General features: G+C 38.1%; 3 protein-coding genes across 3 annotated transcripts in view; all 3 read right to left on the bottom strand.

Moving 5' to 3' along the window:
• Nucleotides 1-19,378, bottom strand: part of LOC134823189 (polyunsaturated fatty acid 5-lipoxygenase-like) — a 1,185,970-nt gene that overhangs the window by 1,110,829 nt on the left and 55,763 nt on the right. The gene's annotated exons all lie outside the window — the stretch shown is intronic.
• The window catches only part of LOC134823215 (actin-related protein 2/3 complex subunit 1A-A-like), a 36,743-nt gene that overhangs the window by 10,011 nt on the left and 7,354 nt on the right, over nucleotides 1-19,378 (bottom strand). The window lies entirely within an intron of this gene.
• LOC134823704 (uncharacterized) lies at nucleotides 16,606-17,643 on the bottom strand. The gene has a single exon (XM_063835237.1). The coding sequence runs from the start codon at nucleotides 17,641-17,643 to the stop codon at nucleotides 16,606-16,608; it is 1,038 nt and encodes a 345-aa protein (XP_063691307.1).

Here is a 19,378-nt window from a genome sequence, read left to right as displayed (position 1 = left end):
CGTAAACATATGTGTTTAAATAACATTTATAATCTAGCGAGTTACCAATAATATAATACTATTTGTTTGTATTATTGATTATATATGTTTACACTAGCCTATATTATGATGGAGATATACATTATATAATTGCTCCAATATTCAACACTGCTAAACAACAAATACCTACTCGCCCATCGATGAAGCAGTCGCCAAAACAAAGCTCAAAGTTAATATACCTTCGAAACTGTAGAATGCCAGTAAATAATTAGTGTTTCAATCGTGTATTCGATGGGCAAGCACTCGCCACTCGAGGCCGAGACAAACGGCACCGGCTCCGCCCTGCAACCATGAAGTAATGTAAGCAGTAAGGCAGGGCGGTGGTGTGTGCCGTTTATACGGCCCACAGCACGAGACATTTTGAGCTCCAAGACTTAAGACTATAAAAGTCCCGAGTTAAACGTAGCGACTTACCATCGTCAGCCGTCAAAATTTAGAATTTGTATGTTACATCTTGGCAACCGCGGTCTATCTAAGTTTGTGAGATGTGTTAAACATTGGGTGTATGTGCGTGAGAAACTTGAGAGAACTAGACAGAGGAAACCTGGTCAGACAGTGGGATATGATCCCACTTGATCAAAATGAACTTGAAAATCAATAAGGAGGTGTGCTATCCGTGCAGTAAGTCGATTAATATTGGGCAACCTATGCTTGAATGTGAAAACTGCACCAAAGTTATCCATACTAGATGTTTTAAATCTGCTAGTTTTAAGTGCAAGAATGGCCTATGGATGTGCCCAGAATGTGCACTTATCACAGAGGACAGGTACTGCCCCTTTGACAATCAAAACGATCTCGAAAAGTCGGACAGGCCCTACAATGAGGGTGCAGAAGACACCCTCATCCAAAAATTTTGTCATACCCTCGAGAGCTGTAAACGTTATTCCAAACGTGAATTCACAGAAGTAGCTAAAAAAATCAGCAGTGGTGATGGGTCCTTCCTCTCAGCACTGTTCCTCAACATTGATGGCAATGCCAGTAATTTCGATACATTCCAAGTTGAACTCAAACGATTATCTCATCCATTTGATGTTCTTGGACTTGCTGAAACCAACGTTGGTAGTAGCTTACAAGAATTATACCAGATCCCATCTTACACCAGTTTTTATCAAAATACCCTCCCAGATAAGAAAAAGGGCACTGGGGTTGCGCTTTATGTCTCAGACAACCTTAACACTGTTGTCCTAGAAAGGTTATCCTACTGTACTGTAAACATTGAATGCTTATTCGCCGAAATCACTGATAGCACTGGTGTTGGGGTTGTCTACGGAGTTGTATACCGTCCCCCTAGTGGCTGCCTTGAGGCTTTTTGTGAAATTTTACAAACCATTGCTAAGCAGATATCCGGCAAGCCCTTTCGTTTGCTTGGCGACTTTAACTCAGACCTCTTCAAAGTTTCGTCACACAACCAGTTATTTGAAGACACTATAATTAGTAATGGTTTGTATCCATCCATCTCAATTGCTACCCACTTCCGGCCTAATTGTAAAAACTCGTGTATAGATAACATCCTAGTTAGTGATATTGATAATGTTTTGCTCTCTGGTGTACTTCAGGATAGATTAAGTGAACACACGTTCATATTCTCCTTCACCTCAACCCCGGCCCCAAGAAATAAGAACAATGAAAAACATGTCCGCTACTACGACTACTCAAGTACCAAGCTTAAAAATTTTGTTTCTGACCTTGAGGTGAAGGTGAATCAGCTGTCCCAATCTTCAGATTTTTGCGAATTTGTCGATTGCTTCAAATCCACCCTTGACAAGCACTGTAAATTAGAAGTACCGAAAACGACCAAAAGAACACCAAAGCTTAATCCTTGGATTACAGATGGAATCATCCTCTCAATTGACAGAAAACATGAGCTTTGTAAAGAATGGTCAGATACAGTAACAAATAAAGATCCATCTGGCAATGTCCTTCTTTATAAGATATTTAGTGACTATCGTAGGATGCTTAAGGGTATCATAAAGGCAGCCAAACGCTCCTATTACTGTAACGAAATCTATAAAAACATTGAAAGCAGTAAGAAAACTTGGCAGATAATAAATGAGCTTAGGGGCAAAAGAAAGAAAACAACCAAACCACCTTTCATCATCAATAATGAAAGAATCTCGAACCGGAGAGCAATTGCCAATGGTTTTAATTCCTGGTTCGTATCAATTGCTCCCAAGCTCAATGAAACTATCACAACTGACTTGTCTTCTGGTATTCCAATTCTCCCCATGAAAACATTCCATGACTTCCTTAGCCCTAGTAACTCTCGATCTATTATGTTAGAGGACAGCACTCCTGAGGAGGTTCTTAGAATAATCAAAGAATTCGAGAATGGAAAGGCCAGTGATATTCCCATAACCGTTATTAAAACTTCGTCCCACGTTATTGCACCAATTATCAGTAGATACTTAAACAAGCTTATGTCAAATGGTATATTCCCTGATATACTTAAGACTGGCAGAATCACACCTGTCTTCAAAAAAGGTAATCCAGAAGAAATAGAAAACTACCGTCCTATATCCACCTTGTCCATATTTGGCAAAATATTTGAGAAAATCATATATTCTAGGATTTATTCGTTTGTCAGCTCTCAGGGAATAATATCTAAGACTCAGTTTGGTTTCAGGCAATCGCACTCAACCTCCCATGCAGTAAACTACTCTGTTGACCTCATATCTAAGCACATCAAATTGAAGCACCATGTGTTAGGCATATTCATCGACCTCAGCAAAGCTTTCGATACTATAGATCACTCAACATTACTTACCAAACTAGAAAGGTATGGCATCCGTGGCGTGGCAAACGATCTGATCAAGAGCTACCTAACTAATCGATTTCAGTACACTGATGTTGTAGGAGAAAAGTCCGACCTACTTCCAATAAAATTTGGGGTTCCCCAGGGGTCAATTCTCGGACCCCTTCTATTCCTACTTTACATATCACATGCGGGCTAACAAGCTTCACATAAACATGTCAAAATGCTGCTACATTCACTTTAGGCCTAAGTCACGTACGGAAGCAAACGTTGAAGAAGAATTCATAATGAATATAGACAACTACCCCATCAAAAGAGTAACGTCAGCTAGATTTTTAGGAGTCGTCATTGACGAAAATCTAACATGGGAAGAACATATAATAGCCCTAAAACGAAAGCTTAACCATGCCACCTCAACTCTGTGTCGTCTACGCTGCTCCCTCCCAGAATTTCTCCACAGACAGTTATACTACACTCTTTTTGAATCCCATCTGTCGTACTGCATATCAGCATGGGGTGGGGCAGCTAAAAATCGTATAAGCTCAATATTCACTGCACAGAAGTACTGTCTGAGGGTCTTGTTTGGTGATAGAGCAGCCTACCTGGATAAATTCAAAACGTGTGTTCGAACCAGACCATTTACTGACCAGAAACTTGATAGTAAATTCTATAAAAAGGAGCACACTAAACCTCTGTTTAAAAACAACGAGATACTCACTGTACAAAATCTTTATACTTACCATAGCTACATAGAATTATTCAAGATCATGAAGTTTTCTACTCCTATGTCTATGTACGAAGAGTATTCTCGTTCTTCCAGGAAACCAATGCTTATTATCAATAAACCGGATCCCCCAGACAACCATAACACGAGGTCAACGAAAATATGGAATATAATAACCCCTAACCTTAAAATCTTTGATTGTTCTGTTAGTATTTCTTGCCTGAAATCCAAACTGAAATCTTCACTACTTTCCAACCAGCATTGTCATGCCGTGTATGACTGGACAAATAAAGACTTTGATATTTGTAACCTTAAATTTTCGTAGGCTCCTGCAGGGATTCCACCTGACCTCCAAAATTTCATGACCAAATCGACATACTCTGCCAGCGTATTCCTCTGTCAAGTTAAATGTGATGTGTGAGTGAGTAAGTGTAGTGTAAAGAGATCCTATTTTTATATCCAATTTGAATTCTAATAAAGACCCTAAGCATTATGATCAAATTTTTAGTACAATAGTTATATCAGGGTTGACATCTATGATTAATATTATAACCCAATATTCATTTCTTTTTCTCCCTTAAATTTAAACCCCCGGCCCCCATTGAACACCCAAAATACCTACCGTCCTTAATAATCGTAAAGACCATTTGTTACAAAATAGCTGCTAGAATAATGCATGCCAAATATTCCCTCTTACACCCACAAATTATAATGCCTTCCTATCAACGCCTCTAATTTGGTCATTAATCAACCAGACTAGCGTTTTGGTGTGTACAAAAGCTACCAGCCAGTACATTCCTTGCCCCGCTAGTTGATTGTCAAAAAATCATACAGCTCAGAACAAACGGCCATTTACCACTAAGAGCATTATATGTTTTCATTTGTTTAAATTTTATGCTGTAAAATGTGCTAAAACTTTGATTATTTGTTTAATTGATTATTTGTTTAATTGATATAAACTCTACATCTGATATCAGTATAACATGTAATTTAGTTTGTTATTGGCTAAATTTTTAACTCGATTAAGCGATGCAGACGGATGAACTAGGCTCCTCCTCTGTCAAAAACACAATGAGAGGGGATTGTGGAAGGACACGAACACTATTCGTTAACTCGTACCCCGGGTACCCCCTAGAACTATGTCCCATCAGAGAGAGCCCACCACCCGTCAGATCGAAAACAGTGTTTAAATTTTGATATATGCTGTACCAATTACAATAAATGGTAAGTCAAGGCTCCATTAAGGAGTCAAATAGAAATTATCAGTATTTGCTGCTGTAAATGATCCATTTCAGTGGAATATTATACCAAGATAGCAGTATTTTTCGGTGTGCTGGATAGGCTGACCTCCCAATGTGAATGTTTCATAGGACTGCTTTCTTTTAGGAGGGCTGAATATAACAATCTTAGTTTTTTAAATATTTACTTCAAGGCCCATGGAGATACAGAGATCGATTAGAATGTTGCTATTGACTTGAAAGGTCTTGGGACTTAGAGCAAGAAGGACAAGATCGTCAGCCCAGAGCAGATGTGATATTAAAACATCAACAAGAACTGGATAGTCACCAACAGATTTCAGGAGAGACGGAAAGTCAAGAATATAGATTTTAAAAAGGTCCGGTGGGGATGTCCCTGCTCCGTTCCTTTCCCAATGTAATCAATTTTAGGGGACAGGAGTTTGTGGATTTTCAAGTGAGCAATTAAGTGATGTGTGATGTACTCTTGTATGGTAACGTTCGGTACGACGCATCAACTCAATGCTTACTTTCAGTACATGTGCCATTTAAAATCTGTAAAACACCTAGACCGATAGGCTGGTTAAAGTCGCCTAACTACTCTTTTAACAGAGGAACCAGTAAGCTTAATCACGAAGAAGTGCATTCAAAATTTACATGGTTGGCTGTCAGTGGTTGTCACGTAATCGGGTGAACATACAACCGATCAATGAATAGAGACGCAATGATGAATTCATAGTTCGGAGAATATGAACGATACAGATGTTTGATCAGACCATTTTGTTTGAAATCAGCCATTATAAGCTATCGCCGTAGCGCTCGATTTTATACATCCACTTTCAAGAGTGCGCGGCACGCCAACAAATAACTTTTAAAATAGGATAAACATTATCCTATTTTTAAAATTTCCCAAATCAAATCAAATCCCAGAGGAATAAAATTCATAAAACGCTTCTTTGTCACATAAAGGATGAAACAAAAAATACTCGTTATGTTTCTTTTCATTATACTGACATAATCATAATATAACTGGCTCCCTCAATTCTTACAAAATTTCATCAGAAACATTCCAAAAACATTCACTACATTGCATGTAGTTTGTAAAGAGATAATTTTAATTGCAAATCATGTAATTGGTAATATCAATGATAAAGCTGTTACATATAGCTTGTTATAAAGGATAATCTGCTCGTACATTAAATAATGAAGGCACAGTTAAGTTTATATTTTGTATCTCTTGTCATATCTCTTGTCATAATATGTTGAATGACCCGCCGCGCACGAAGTGCGCGGCTCCCCCTGTATCGTGGGGGTCGCAACGTGATACAATGTATCTCCGCCTGCAAAAGTGCACTCCCAAAATTGCGCGCATTTCTGTAACTTCTGTCAAACTTCATGAATCGAGATAAATTATTTTGCAATGTATTCAGAGTCAATGTATGTGCATTTATACAAATCGCTTGGAATAATTTTGAAAAATATTATTGATTAACAAGCTCAAAAACGCTATACTGATGTATTTCTCCATAAAAAGCACAATAACGTGAGAAGCTTTTGTCGAGGTGCTCGAAAGTGCAATCGTAAACGATTCCCTATTTAATTTTGGTCGAAGAACGCCTACTCATTAAGACCGTCAACAAGTCCAACTCAGCGCGCGTCTTGGTAAGTTATTGACCATTAATTGTTAATGATCTGGCCTGGCGCGCGCTACTTCGTTGTCGTAGCACTTCGAGAAGAAAGCGGCGCGCTACTTCGAAGAAATGTAGACGAGTAACATCCGTCAAGGTAAGTTATAAACCTACAATGGTTGAAAAAAATTTTTACGAGTATTACCCGTTAAGTTTTACAATGTGTATCAATCTTTATTCTTTAACGGGTGATACTTGTAAGTTTATAACCTACTAAAACGCTTGACCATTGTTAATGATCTGGCCCGGCGCGCGCTACTTCGTAGCACTTGCCGTCGGGCTTTCGAGAAGAAAGCGGCGCGCGCTACTTCGAAGAAATTTAGACGAGTAACATCCGTCAACCAAAACGCGCGCCGCGAGTTGGGCTCGTCGACGGTCCTAATATTTGATTCACGATGTCAATCCTTTCCTAGCTCGGCGAGGCCCAGTGGTGCATCTCGCCGATCTGTGGTTGCGAGAATATGCGCGGCGCGGCCCAGTAGTGCATCGCGCTACAAGTAAAATATTTGGTTCAAATATCGACGAGCCCGCCGTCAGCCGTCCGACTCGGAAATCCATTTTCAGCTTATATAGTTTTTAAAAGAGAGGTTGGGCCAAGATAGCCCACGAGAGAATAGCATTGAGATGCTCTGCCTACCTCTGGGAGCTTATATGTTTGTTTATACTTGATGATGTACAATATTAACAAATAATGGTTAATGAATAATATTAACAAACAATTTTGGAGAAAATTATTATAAAATTAGATATCGCTGGTAAAATCGAGCGCTATTCTAAATTCTTACGAAACTCTACTATCCCGAATATAATGCCTTATCCACTGTGACAGAAAGTCACAGATAGCGTGATCTGTAATAAGGTTTTCCTGTAACATAATCAACGCCAACCTTGATTGACGATGTCAACCCTTCCAGATCGTTGCTCTGCGTCGAAGCGGCGAAGTCCTCCAACGCCAACCTGATACAAGTCTTACCACTAAATCGATCAGAACACTGGTGGGATCGATTGATTACCAGTGGCGTAACGAAGGTAGGCCCCGCTGACCCTGATGTGCAGGGGGGCGCCGTCTTAGGGGGGCGCCAAATCGTCGTTTGAATGTGGGACAATTTCGAAAACTTAACTAAAGTACTAGCAAAACTAGCGCCTTTCATCAGCTCTGGAACATTTGGAATAGCAGAACTATAAAGACTCCAACCAAGATCAGGATCTATAGGGCTGCTGTCCTCACCATCTTGTTGTATGGAGCTGAAGTCTGGAACACCACCAAAAAGCAGATGAAACGCTTCGAGGTTTTCCATCAAACCTCCTTGAGAAGGATCCTTAGGATTAAATGGTTCTTTCATGTGACCAACGACGAAGTTCTTAGGAGGGCTGGCATCAAGTCAGTTGAGACTTTCATCAGTGCTGCCAGGCTACGTTGGTATGGACATGTAGTTAGAATGCCAGACTCTAGACTACCGAGGTTTCTGTTGAACTGGAAGCCAAATTATGGAAAGAGGTCAAGGGGCAGACCCCGTAAGAACTGGAAGTCCTGCGTACTCGAAGATGCTGCTAAGTTTACAGGTGTTGAAAACATCGACAACGACACAACAGAAGCTTTGGCTACCAACCGAGTACAGTGGAGACATATGTTACGCCGCCAACGCGATGTGTGTGATGCAGGCCACTCCAACGACTAGGAGGAGACCTTACCATGTAACATGTATGTATGTGTATGTAACTAGCAAAACACACTTTTTTAGAGATTTTACCGGCTCATCCTCTAAAATCACCTAATTTGTTCAATTTTAGGGAGGGGCACCAAAAGGGGAGGGGGCGCCAACAGGGGGGGCGCCTTTTCGGCGGGGGGGGGGGGGGGGGGGGCGCCTCTGTTGATTACATTGTCTGGCCTAATTTTACTTACTGTCTACATTCAATTTACACATAAAAAACTTCTGTCAATAATTTGTTGCTAATTCTAAATCCGTCTTAGTAAAGTAAAGTAAAGTAAAGTAAAGTAAAATTTATGACATCACATCATCACACATGTCTACAAAATATCATCACACTATGCGAAGAAATATATAATAAATATTTCCCCACCAACATTAACTATTTAAAATACAATATCTAAAAAAATTTATCAAAACAGGAATGATCTTTCTGGAGATAACTCTGCTTATTTGTCTAGTTTATCTAGATCAGACCCTGACCTATGCTTACCCATGGCACTAAAAACTACCAATTCCATTAAATATCCCCAACACAGAAATCCTCCAACAAGCAATGTCTTTAAACTTAACCTACAACCTGAACACTATCCTCTCAAGCTTCAAGGGGTTTGGCAATGCTACGAGTTGCACCTCTAAACTATCTGAACTCACATCCAGTCTTGTGTCATTTAATCCAGAGTTTAGCGTTTATAGACGCTCTGGGTAAACCTGGCCCAGGTTTAACTACTGGAAACTTCTCTGATCAATAAATCTGGGATAATCCACACTGATCCGTCCACATGGGATGTTATTTGTGATGTGAAACAAGAGTTTGATACCGGCGCCTATGCAGCTGTCACAATAACCTCCTTCTTTGGAATCCTAGTTGTGGTGGGCACCATGTGGCGCCTTCTGGAACCTATAATCACAAGCTTTTTAGAAAACAGTAAAGATCAAGATAAGCAGGTTCCATCCACTATATTAAGGAAGAAGTTCAGGACCACAAACCAGCCACAGTGGTTGCCAGGGAGGTTTGTTAAGTGTTTCGCTTTGCAGAGAACAATGGAGACTCTCTTTTCTGCCACTACTAAACCAGGTCAGGTGCTCTGTCTGAACGGTATCAGGGTTCTAAGTATTAACTGGGTGGTACTTGGTCACATGTACGGCTTTTCATACCCATTCCTTGGTGGTTTTTCTTATGCAGCAGAGCTCATTAAGCGACGAAACTTCATGTTGGTCTACAATGGTCTTCTGATCCTGAGACCATTCTGATCTCTTTGGCATTAAGACATTATCAAATCAATCATTGTTCATAGAAGGAAGCTTGCATTTTTAGTCACAAATGTTTTATTTTTTGTTTAAGTTTAACAGCGAAACTTTTCACGGTGACCGACATTATGGGCCGACAAAGAGTTCACAGTGCGAAATTCTTGGTAAAACTGAAGTAACTTATTTATTTTGATAAAACACACTGTATTTAGTAGATTTATCTTGGTTTATTACTTAATGATTGATTATGTCAAAGATTTCTTTTTAAGGTTTCAAGATACCCATTCAGGTTTCCAACAACTCAAAACTATAATTTGTAGCTAATAAATTCTATAAAGTGTTTTTAAATCTTTTAATTGACAAACAGAATATCATAAAATATCCTCTAAAAATGTCATCTCTGTTTTTAATCAATATCTTTTCTCATAAGATTTTAGCAATGTCGTCGTCTTTACATAACACAAAGCTAGAGTTTGATCAGAAAAAGAATGTTTTCGTAACTCAACTTGGAGAACCGTAAGTAATTCCTCCGCAGCTATTTTGACATTAATCAATCGTTCAAAAGTAATACTGATTAGTGAACACCCTGAAAGTGTATAATCAGGTATTTTACATCTACATATTAGTCGTCAAATCAAATGTTTAGAAATCAGAAAAAAGGAGTATATTTGTTTTGACACGTGACAATAATTACCAAATCAGCAGACAACAACGATATGCACATCACAATCACGTGAGCGAACACATGAACTCCTCATTCCAGAAATCAGTCATGTTTTAATTCTTCGCATGCAGTGTAACTTATATCCCACCTTTCAACGGTATTCACTATTCAGCAATCGGCATAATCCACCCAGCACTATTCCAGTCACCAAAACATTTCCCGCTCTTTCTGCAGATCTATTGTTGTGAGCAGTATAAGGTTCCCTCCACTCTTTGTGCATCACTGACAAATGCTGGTTATAAGCTACATGCATGTCAGAACGCATAGCTACACAATTCATCAACAAGCATCCTTCTGTAAGCTTACTGTGTATAAATCAGTAATATGCAGCCGCTCCATAAAATATCAATTAAGATAATTTGTTACTGGCCGGTCGGGAAACATGCAGAATGCACTGTAAAAGTCGTATCGTTAACCGATAGACAGCAAATAAATAATGAGAACTCATGATATTGTGATGAATAATTCGACCGTTTTCAATTTCATTTACTCGCACAGATCTGCAAGAGAGCTGTTACAAAAGAATGTACATACAACCTGCACATTGTGACAATGACAATTCATTACGTTATGCTCTTTCAATACATTCACAAGAATGATTTAACTTACCATAACGTTTATTTTACCTGTGTAGATAGTTGTCTGGAGTTGTCAGTAAACAGAGATTTTTCAGAGATGAGGAGGATTACAATGTGAGAAAGTTCCCGATAGTCGAAGAGGTGAGAGGTTGTTAGAATTGCTATATATAACCTAATTATAAATATATATGTAATATACATTTTACAAACACGATATAATTGGTTTTTACTTTTTCCTGAATTCTCGTTCAAACCTTTTACGTATTTAATCGAAAATAGTTTTACAAGAACAAGTATTATTTCCCAACAAATTGTCCCTATTTGTTGAAAAACAATGCAGAAAAATTAAAAAGTTTAATCAAGTAGGCAATCGATTTATTCGACCTCAATAAGTAAAGTCTGCATCTAGCGTTAATTTAAGGAGGACTCACTTGCTTTAGAAAAGTCTGACCCCTCACCCCTCTGCAATACTCTGTAAAACCGAGATGCCGAGTCAACGAACGAGAACTTTATCCTATCGCTTACTTCCGTCAGAGTTTTGGAGCAGTGCGTACCAGTGAAATTAAATTGCAACACTTTCACGCCGTTGCAATGAATTGTTATCTCTTCTGCACTCTTCCGGAATTTCCACGTGCGTTTCCCAACTTTTGGTACCTGAATTGTGGCTCAGAACTAAGATTCAGCAAATAATATGTTTAATTGCCCTTAAGCTGGCGGAAAGAAGAGACGAAAATGTTAACTTATATCACTGACTCCAAACTCGTTGAAGGGTGTTTAAAAGCGTTTGAATATAATTGTCAACATAAGAATATTTACTCGGTGGAATAGAACACTTTTATCTGGTTTTCTAGAGTTGCAAGACGTCACCAAGCTCGGGTTAGCCATATTCCACTCAAAATCCGCCTCGAGTTCACCAACTGAGTCTACCACCCAAAAGTCAAGTATATCTATGAAGTTGGTTGTTGTTGTCTGTATCTCCAGTATCTTGGTGTCCAGATCTATGTTTAATATTGCTCCTTGTTTCACTGGCAACCACCCTGTTAGGGTTATGGAGTGATCACCTGCTTATAACACACGGTTTCCGAACTTTAAATAACTAAACATCACACAATATAATACAGATATTACATGATATCCGGTTACTAATAACCAATATAATACAGATTATAATAATATATTAGAACTACTGCACTGGTTCAGGCCGGAACTAGTTATCATGATAAGTTATTGGTTAATTGAGTTTATTAATATTGAGAATAATGTAACACTGACCTGCATCACTATCCTCTGTACTGCACTCAAGCAGTTGTGATGAGAAGAAGAACAGTAACTGTGCTATCATCTCGCTACCAAATGTACGTCTATCATTCTAATGCAATGAACTGTGATGGTGGGCTGTAAGGAATATGAAAGCAATATTTAATAATAATAATTTAACATTTAATTGAAACACGTGGCTTTAAAAAGCGCACACACAGTTGAGTTTTAGTTAATCACATCTATTCGGCAAAACAAAATTCATGATACTGCAAGCGATACGATCAATGGAAATGGTACAACAGCGAACCCCAATAATATCATGATAGTATCACGATATCAGGTAACAGAATAGAAGTCATCACTTGTTGAATGTTGATACGTGCACCCGTTATCACCGCTTAGAAATGGGAACTGGGAAGGTAAAAGGCGTGACAAATCTAATACCTATATCGTTCTTAGTATTTCTAACAATATGAGTGACCGATGGGGGGTGTCTGTACATCATGGAGAAGATATAGTTGACCAGGAGTGACCAGTTGGTGGTAAAGTAATTAAAGAGTGGCTGAATCACAGTAACTGTATCACAGTATACTGTAAAACTGTGAATGAAATATCAATAAGGCTAGCTTTTTAACTGTTAGATGGCGCCTAATTACTTGAGTCTCCTTACTTCGTGGAATTTTTTGGCCCTACTTTAAGATTACAATCAAAGAAAATTGAAGCCGCGCAAACAATTATATTTAAAAAAACGCGGATATGAGTGCCCGCGAAAATATCTGTTTTTACAGTATATAGATACTGTAACTATTTTCCCCAGCATAGCAAACCTGTGTTTCATTTGTCAATTTTCTAAGAAAACCTATCCTATAGAATGTTTTAAAAAGCTCACAATACTTTTTATTTCAACATAGCTTTTAAGAATGCTTTTGAGGTCGTACATGAGAATTTCGACTGCTGTACTACCACACTGGCACAGTACTATCAAAGTACAACCGCAGTACTGTCGCAGTATTGTCGTTGAAATTCTTCTGTACGTCCGCGTCTGTTTGTGATAGTTGTCCATGAATAATGTTTGCACAAGTAAACACAGTAACGCTTGAGTAAGTGTACGATTATCTTTTATAAGGATACATATTCTTGAGTCGAAGCGTGCAATTAAATAAAACAACTTATTAAATCAAAAGTCTTGTTTACTTTCACTTATTCTATCGGATCGTTCCATAATCTGGTATTCTTACGTAAAACGTAAAGCAGGACATCCAAATTTAGAACTAAAAATTAGAACTATAAATTCCAAAAGTTAAGCATAGTTATCACTGACGTGCCTTCAACTCCCTAAAACGTCTCGCCAGCACCTCAGTCCAATTAATTATGAGCTGCAGGCCGCAGGGGGTTGTTAAGGAGTCAGGAAGTAGGTACTCTGACGTTATCTTACTTTCAGAGTGAGTGGGCCCTAGTTAAAGATGGTACTAGAACCCTTCAGAGCACTCTACTTCTGCAGAAGCAACAGGAAATGGCGGTAGTGGATCAGGTATTTCTTATCTTCAGGGTTCAACTATGTCTCGGGAAGTAATTTTTAGTTATTCTATCACGAGAACTTAACTAGGTTGCCATTTTATTAGCTCCTGATTGCGGTCTGTAATATTTTCGAGCACTGACCTGAATTAGGTATGAGATACTCAGTAAATTATTATAAGAATACATTTCTTAACGGTTAACTGGTAAATTCCAAAGTTAAAACAGTGAGTTCCATCAGGAACTGGAGTCTAAAAGAAGAGAGTTTGCTGTAAGAATGGAAAGATGTATGAACAAACAAAACGAACTTCGAATCGAACAACAGAAGGCAAGCATATTTTCAACTCAAAAACCATATAATATATCTTTTTACAGATGATTTTTACAATTAAAACTTCGAAATGATGACAAACCATTAGTTTCGCATGAAGATGCTCATCAGTGCCAACTGAAAATCTTACTAATCGGAACTAACCATGAACTATTTTATCAGATACAGTTAATAACAAAATAACATATAATATAATATATTATAAAGTCTACGAAAACCAACATCTTATCTCAGAAGGAACATTAAGATAGATTACATTTTCTTAGGTGGTCACTAACTCAAACTGCAGCAGAAGGTACACTATTTCATGCTTCAGTGAAAGAACGTTGTTACGCTGCCCTTAATCTATATCAAACGCGATTTTTATCTGAATTACAGCCGTAACCGCACTTCAAATTGATAAATTCGACATGGTTCGTTCCTCTGCTGTGCTCTGTACTCTGAACAGATGGTTCACACTTCTCATACATTACCGGTTATTTGGCCCCCATTCAATTGGAAATTAGTTGTTGTAAGCTCATTGATACGGGGAGGATCGTAAACTTTTATCATGCTACAGCTGTTCTTAAAAACTGTTAAACACTTTTAAAAAATGTTTTGTTTTTTACAATATCGAACTGTGATTTTACACGCATGTCGATTGTCGCATGAGCGAAGCCACCAAATTTCGTAATTAGTTTGGTCTTTAAATTGCTAATTCTTGCGCTAAAATTATCAAGTTGCAATTTTCAGTTATAGGGTAAGGCACGTAATTTTGTCAGGGTACCTAATTTTGTCATTTTGCTCTGAAAAACTGCCTCGGCTCGGAATTTCAGCTTGAAAGAAAAGGTTTGTGTATAAAAAGAAAGCTTAGACTTTGCTGAAACTGCTCCTACAAAGTTTAAGTTTCTAGCTCTTTTGCATCTGTGTCAAAAATGAAGGCGAAACTGTTAACCCGAAAAATAAATAAGATCCTTAAAGTTTTCTTAAGGAATTTTCAAAATTTTGATTTATTGCTAGTTCAAAAGTAATTGAGCTAGCTTCATGCCATTGCATATTTCAAATATCTTCTACAGCAGAAGTATACGTACAAATTTTCAAGTCTCTAGCGCAATTATTGTTCAAGTTACAGAGGGTGACAAAATTAGGTTCGATTTTGCCAAAAGTACCTAATTTTGTCAAAAAAATCGACCTTTCTCAAATTTCTTGTAAATCACAGATTGTGTTGAAAATGGCCTTATACAACTATTCTGAAGTTTTTTTGCCCATAGGATATGTATAAGGCACTTATAATAGCATTTAAACACTTATAATAGCATATTTTCGCCGAGAAATATACTGTAATTCTGGGTTTTAAAGAGCTATTGGTAAATATAGTTTCGTGAATCAGTAACCAATATTGATTCATGCTTCATAGAAAGTTTTCAAGATGCCAGTGGTTTCAGGGGCATTTGGGGGCTATTTTCTAAGATTAGATACCCAAAAAGTGTCATCTTTTCATCAAGCTACAAAACTATGAAAACATCATATCTTTGGGATTTTTGAGGTCAATGTTGGTAAAAAAGCGCTCGAATGATGCATCCAGGTAGTCTAAAATACCGAGAAACGGTTAATTTTTGCACAATCTTCAAGTGACAAAATTAGGTTCGGGGTGACAAAATCAAGTAAAGTCACCTAATTTTGTCATTTTTTCAAAATAATTTTTTTGAACATCTTCAACCCCAGCAATTTCGATCATTTTTGTGTTAGAACTTGCCTAGACTGTCTACTATAACATGGTGGAGGTTTCATCTAAATCGGAATTTCAGACGAGGTTAAAACCCATGGTTTATATCAGGCAGTCGGAAAATTGCCAAAAAATGACAAAATTATGTGCTTTACCCTATGTAGACTTAGAGTGTTATATTCTAATAATTGGATTCAGCGAAATCCAGAAGTACCGGACACGTATGACATAGAACATAAAATTAGTTGTTGTAAGCTCATTGATACGGGGAGGATCGTAAACTTTTATCATGCTACAGCTGTTCTTAAAAACTGTTAAACACTTTTAAAAAATGTTTTGTTTTTTACAATTTCGAACTGTGATTTTACACGCATGTCGATTGTCGCATGAGCGAAGCCACCAAATTTCGTAATTAGTTTGGTCTTTACATTACTAATTCTTGCGCTAAAATTATCAAGTTGCAATTTTCAGTTATATGTAGACTTAGAGTGTTATATTCTAATAATTGGATTCAGCGAAATCCAGAAGTACCGGACACGTATGACATAGGCTATAAAATATAAATAGGGGTTAAAAACCCAGAAATGTCAGGCGATGGCTGAGAAAATTGTGTGAATTTGGTTAAAATCATTTTTGGCACTTTCTTGTTGGAGCATGTTTTGCTTGAACCAATTTCTTCAAGTTACATCCGGCATACTCTTAAGGGGGAGGTCACACCTCCCACCCCTTATATTAGAGCTCAAGATTTAGTAATATGTGTTATATCAGAAGCCAACGAAGAGGTCCAAGTAGATATTATAGAAGTTAAATAGTTTTATCACTGGCATTTATATTAGTCGCAAAAGCTATAATAGATATGATGAACAATTATCGATGGTAATATTAAAATGCTTGATTATGTTGTTAAGTGCAGACTGCAGACAATACGTACAATAATTCCTAATATTCAAAATTTATGGTGCAATATTATCAAATTAATGATAAGTTTAACTCGATTATCAGATTATGACTTCCTCAAAATCTGACTTCCCCAAAATCATAAATTATACAAACCAGATGATTCACGAGCCCAAGTGTTTGTCAACATGCATATTTCAAAAAGAGAAACTGTTAGAAAACATTTCGAGATGTCTCTTAATATACTTCTGCAAATGTGTACCCCTGTTAATGAGGATTACAGGGTTAATCAAGGAGTTGAGGAAAGGCAGGAAGTTAGCCGCAACATACACAAGATACATCTCATGTGGAATGTGTCCAGGATTCCATGCCTGCAGTGTGAACTCCGTCGTGAAGTAGAGAGTGTTACAAATGAAGAACGCAGTCGAGAGCTGCAATATTGTCACCGTTGCTCTAGAGTTTGTCTTCCGGCGTCTCCTCAGATTTTCTCCAGTTTTGGATGACTTCATCCTGTATTTCTTCCTTGCGGAATCTCTCTTTGTTGCTCTCATCAGATATATTGTAGCACAGATGCAGCAGACTAGACAGATCAGGGAGGGTAACACAAATGGAATGCCCAAAAGAAGCAGATAGTATCCTAAATCATTAAAGTCAGGGTAGTAGTTGTGAATCAGTTCAGAGCCACAGAGCGGGGATATGATTAGAAACATGATCTTATCAATCAGTGAATGGTAGTTGATATACACACTGTTCACTTCGTACACTGCCAACATAACCATCACGACTGGGTAGAATGCTGATATACAGTACAAGATTCTCAGTTTGAATTTGAAGAATGGACAGGAGAGGACGACTGTTCGGCATACTGCCAGCAGCACGTTGTAGAAAACACTGACGTGGAAGGATACAGCAGATATGACGTAGGTCACAGTGAGAACCACTGAGACAAACGTTTCGCTGCCCGTGAGAATCCCTATGAAGGTGGCACTTTGGAGCAGAGCAGCCAATCCTGTCGTGGCATCAACAGCTGAAAGGAGGAAGAAAAGCTTCTCGTAAACTATAGCATTCTTCTTGTAGTAATAGAAGCAGAGGAGTGTGTTTAGAACGAGGATGACGCTTCCCAGCAGGAATATGGTTATTGCTAGCACGACATTGAAGTTGTTATGGTGAAAGTAGATTAGCTGCAGAGGGATACTGTGATAGAAGGTTGTTGCTGTCCCTGTCGTCGTTTCCATCTATTTGAACTAAAACCTGAGTTAAAAATGTTAGATTTAATAAGAGTGAGATATTTTACAAGAAAAACAGAACAAATTGTATCAGTGAAAAATATTCAAGTAATGCATTAATTCATCTATTATGTAGACAATGTAATTTAAAGTTTAGTATCATGAATTTGAGGACTTCTTTATAAAGAATTAGACAAGATGAAATGAATAAAACGGCAAGTTCCATTATAATATAATTAACAACAAAGCAATAAGAACATAAAATAAAACAGACATCGAATTCATTAGCTCAACGTTAAACTCTAACTGTACTACATAATTTACACAAATTGGTTAATCTAACCCTCAAACTCTCATATTGCATTTAAGGAAATATTCCAGCAACATCTTAAAGTTAATTCTAAAATGTTTTAACAAAACATTTAAAAAGCTATTCGAACAAGAAACGTATACATTATGGGAGGCATATACCCGTACAATTTACATAGAACGAAGATCCCTATTATAATCACATAATATTACGAAAACTTTGTATTAATCCGTTAATGGTAACTTTAGGGTCGTACGCGACGGTCGTTAATGGACCGTTTAAGGCACAGACATTCAAGCTAACAAATCTTAAGAGGCGTTAGGTCTTGATCTGTATTAAGTGTAAATGTCCCTGCCTAAAGCGACCCTTAAGCGACCCTTAAGTATTCGTGACTCGTGTCCATATTGCATCACAGTTCTAAGCTTGGGATCCAGATCAAACTACTGTGTTGGAATAAAATTTAAGCCTGCTTTGTCGTCTAGCTTTCTCCTTCAAACTGATAGCTAGTGCTTGTGACCTGGCTGAGAGAGGGTTCTTCATGGCTTTCCTAGTGAAGGTTTGCAGCTTTGTACCCCTGTTGATGAGAATAGCAGGGTTAATGATCGAGTTGAGGATTGGCAGGATATTTGCAGCTGTGTAGACTATGTAATTCTCATATTGGATTAGTTCCACAGGATTCCATGCATGCAGAATGAACTCGATGGTGAAGTAGAGGGTGTTGCAGATGAAGAAGGCGGTGGAGAGTTGGATGATTGTGTTTGTTGCTCTAACGTTCATGCTGTGGTTCTCAATCACTACAGAGTCTATGCAGCCTGCTTTTGAATCATTTCTTCTGGGTGTACAACCGGACATCCTTTCTTGGGAGCTCTTTTTTAGACTGATTAAAGCAAAGATGCAGCAAGTTGCGCATATCAAAGAAGGCAAGACAAAAGGAATACCCAACAGCAAAAGGTAGTATCCCAGATCGTCAAAGTAGGGATCAATATTATTAATCATTTCCGAACCACAAAGCGGAAATATCAAGAGAAGAGTTATTCTATTCACAAGTGCGGAGTTGTTTGAATAAACGCTAACAACTTCGTACACAGAAAGGATTATCATGAGTATGGGGTATAGACCTGACGCCAAATAAAGGAGTTTCAAGCGGAAACAGTAAAACGGGTAAGCAAGGGAAATAGTACGACAGACTGCAAGGAGCACGTTGTAGAAAACACTGACGTGGAAGGATACAGCAGATATGACGTAGGTCACAGTGAGAACCACTGAGACAAACGTTTCGCTGCCCGTGAGAATCCCTATGAAGGTGGCACTTTGGAGCAGAGCAGCCAATCCTGTCGTGGCATCAACAGCTGAAAGGAGGAAGAAAAGCTTCTCGTAAACTATAGCATTTTTCTTGTAGTAATAGAAGCATAGGAGAGTATTTAGTACGAGGAT

Source organism: Bolinopsis microptera, chromosome 11, assembly GCF_026151205.1.
Source record: "Bolinopsis microptera isolate Bmic1 chromosome 11, MBARI_Bmic_1.0, whole genome shotgun sequence".
Lineage (NCBI taxonomy): Eukaryota > Metazoa > Ctenophora > Tentaculata > Lobata > Bolinopsidae > Bolinopsis > Bolinopsis microptera.
Note: the sequence above shows the minus strand (reverse complement) of the source record. Positions and strands in the feature narration are given on the sequence as shown.

Excerpts from the sequence above, each read along its gene's own strand:
- LOC134823704 (XM_063835237.1), bottom strand. The coding sequence starts at position 17,643 with ATGGAAACGACGACAGGGACAGCAACAACCTTCTATCACAGTATCCCT.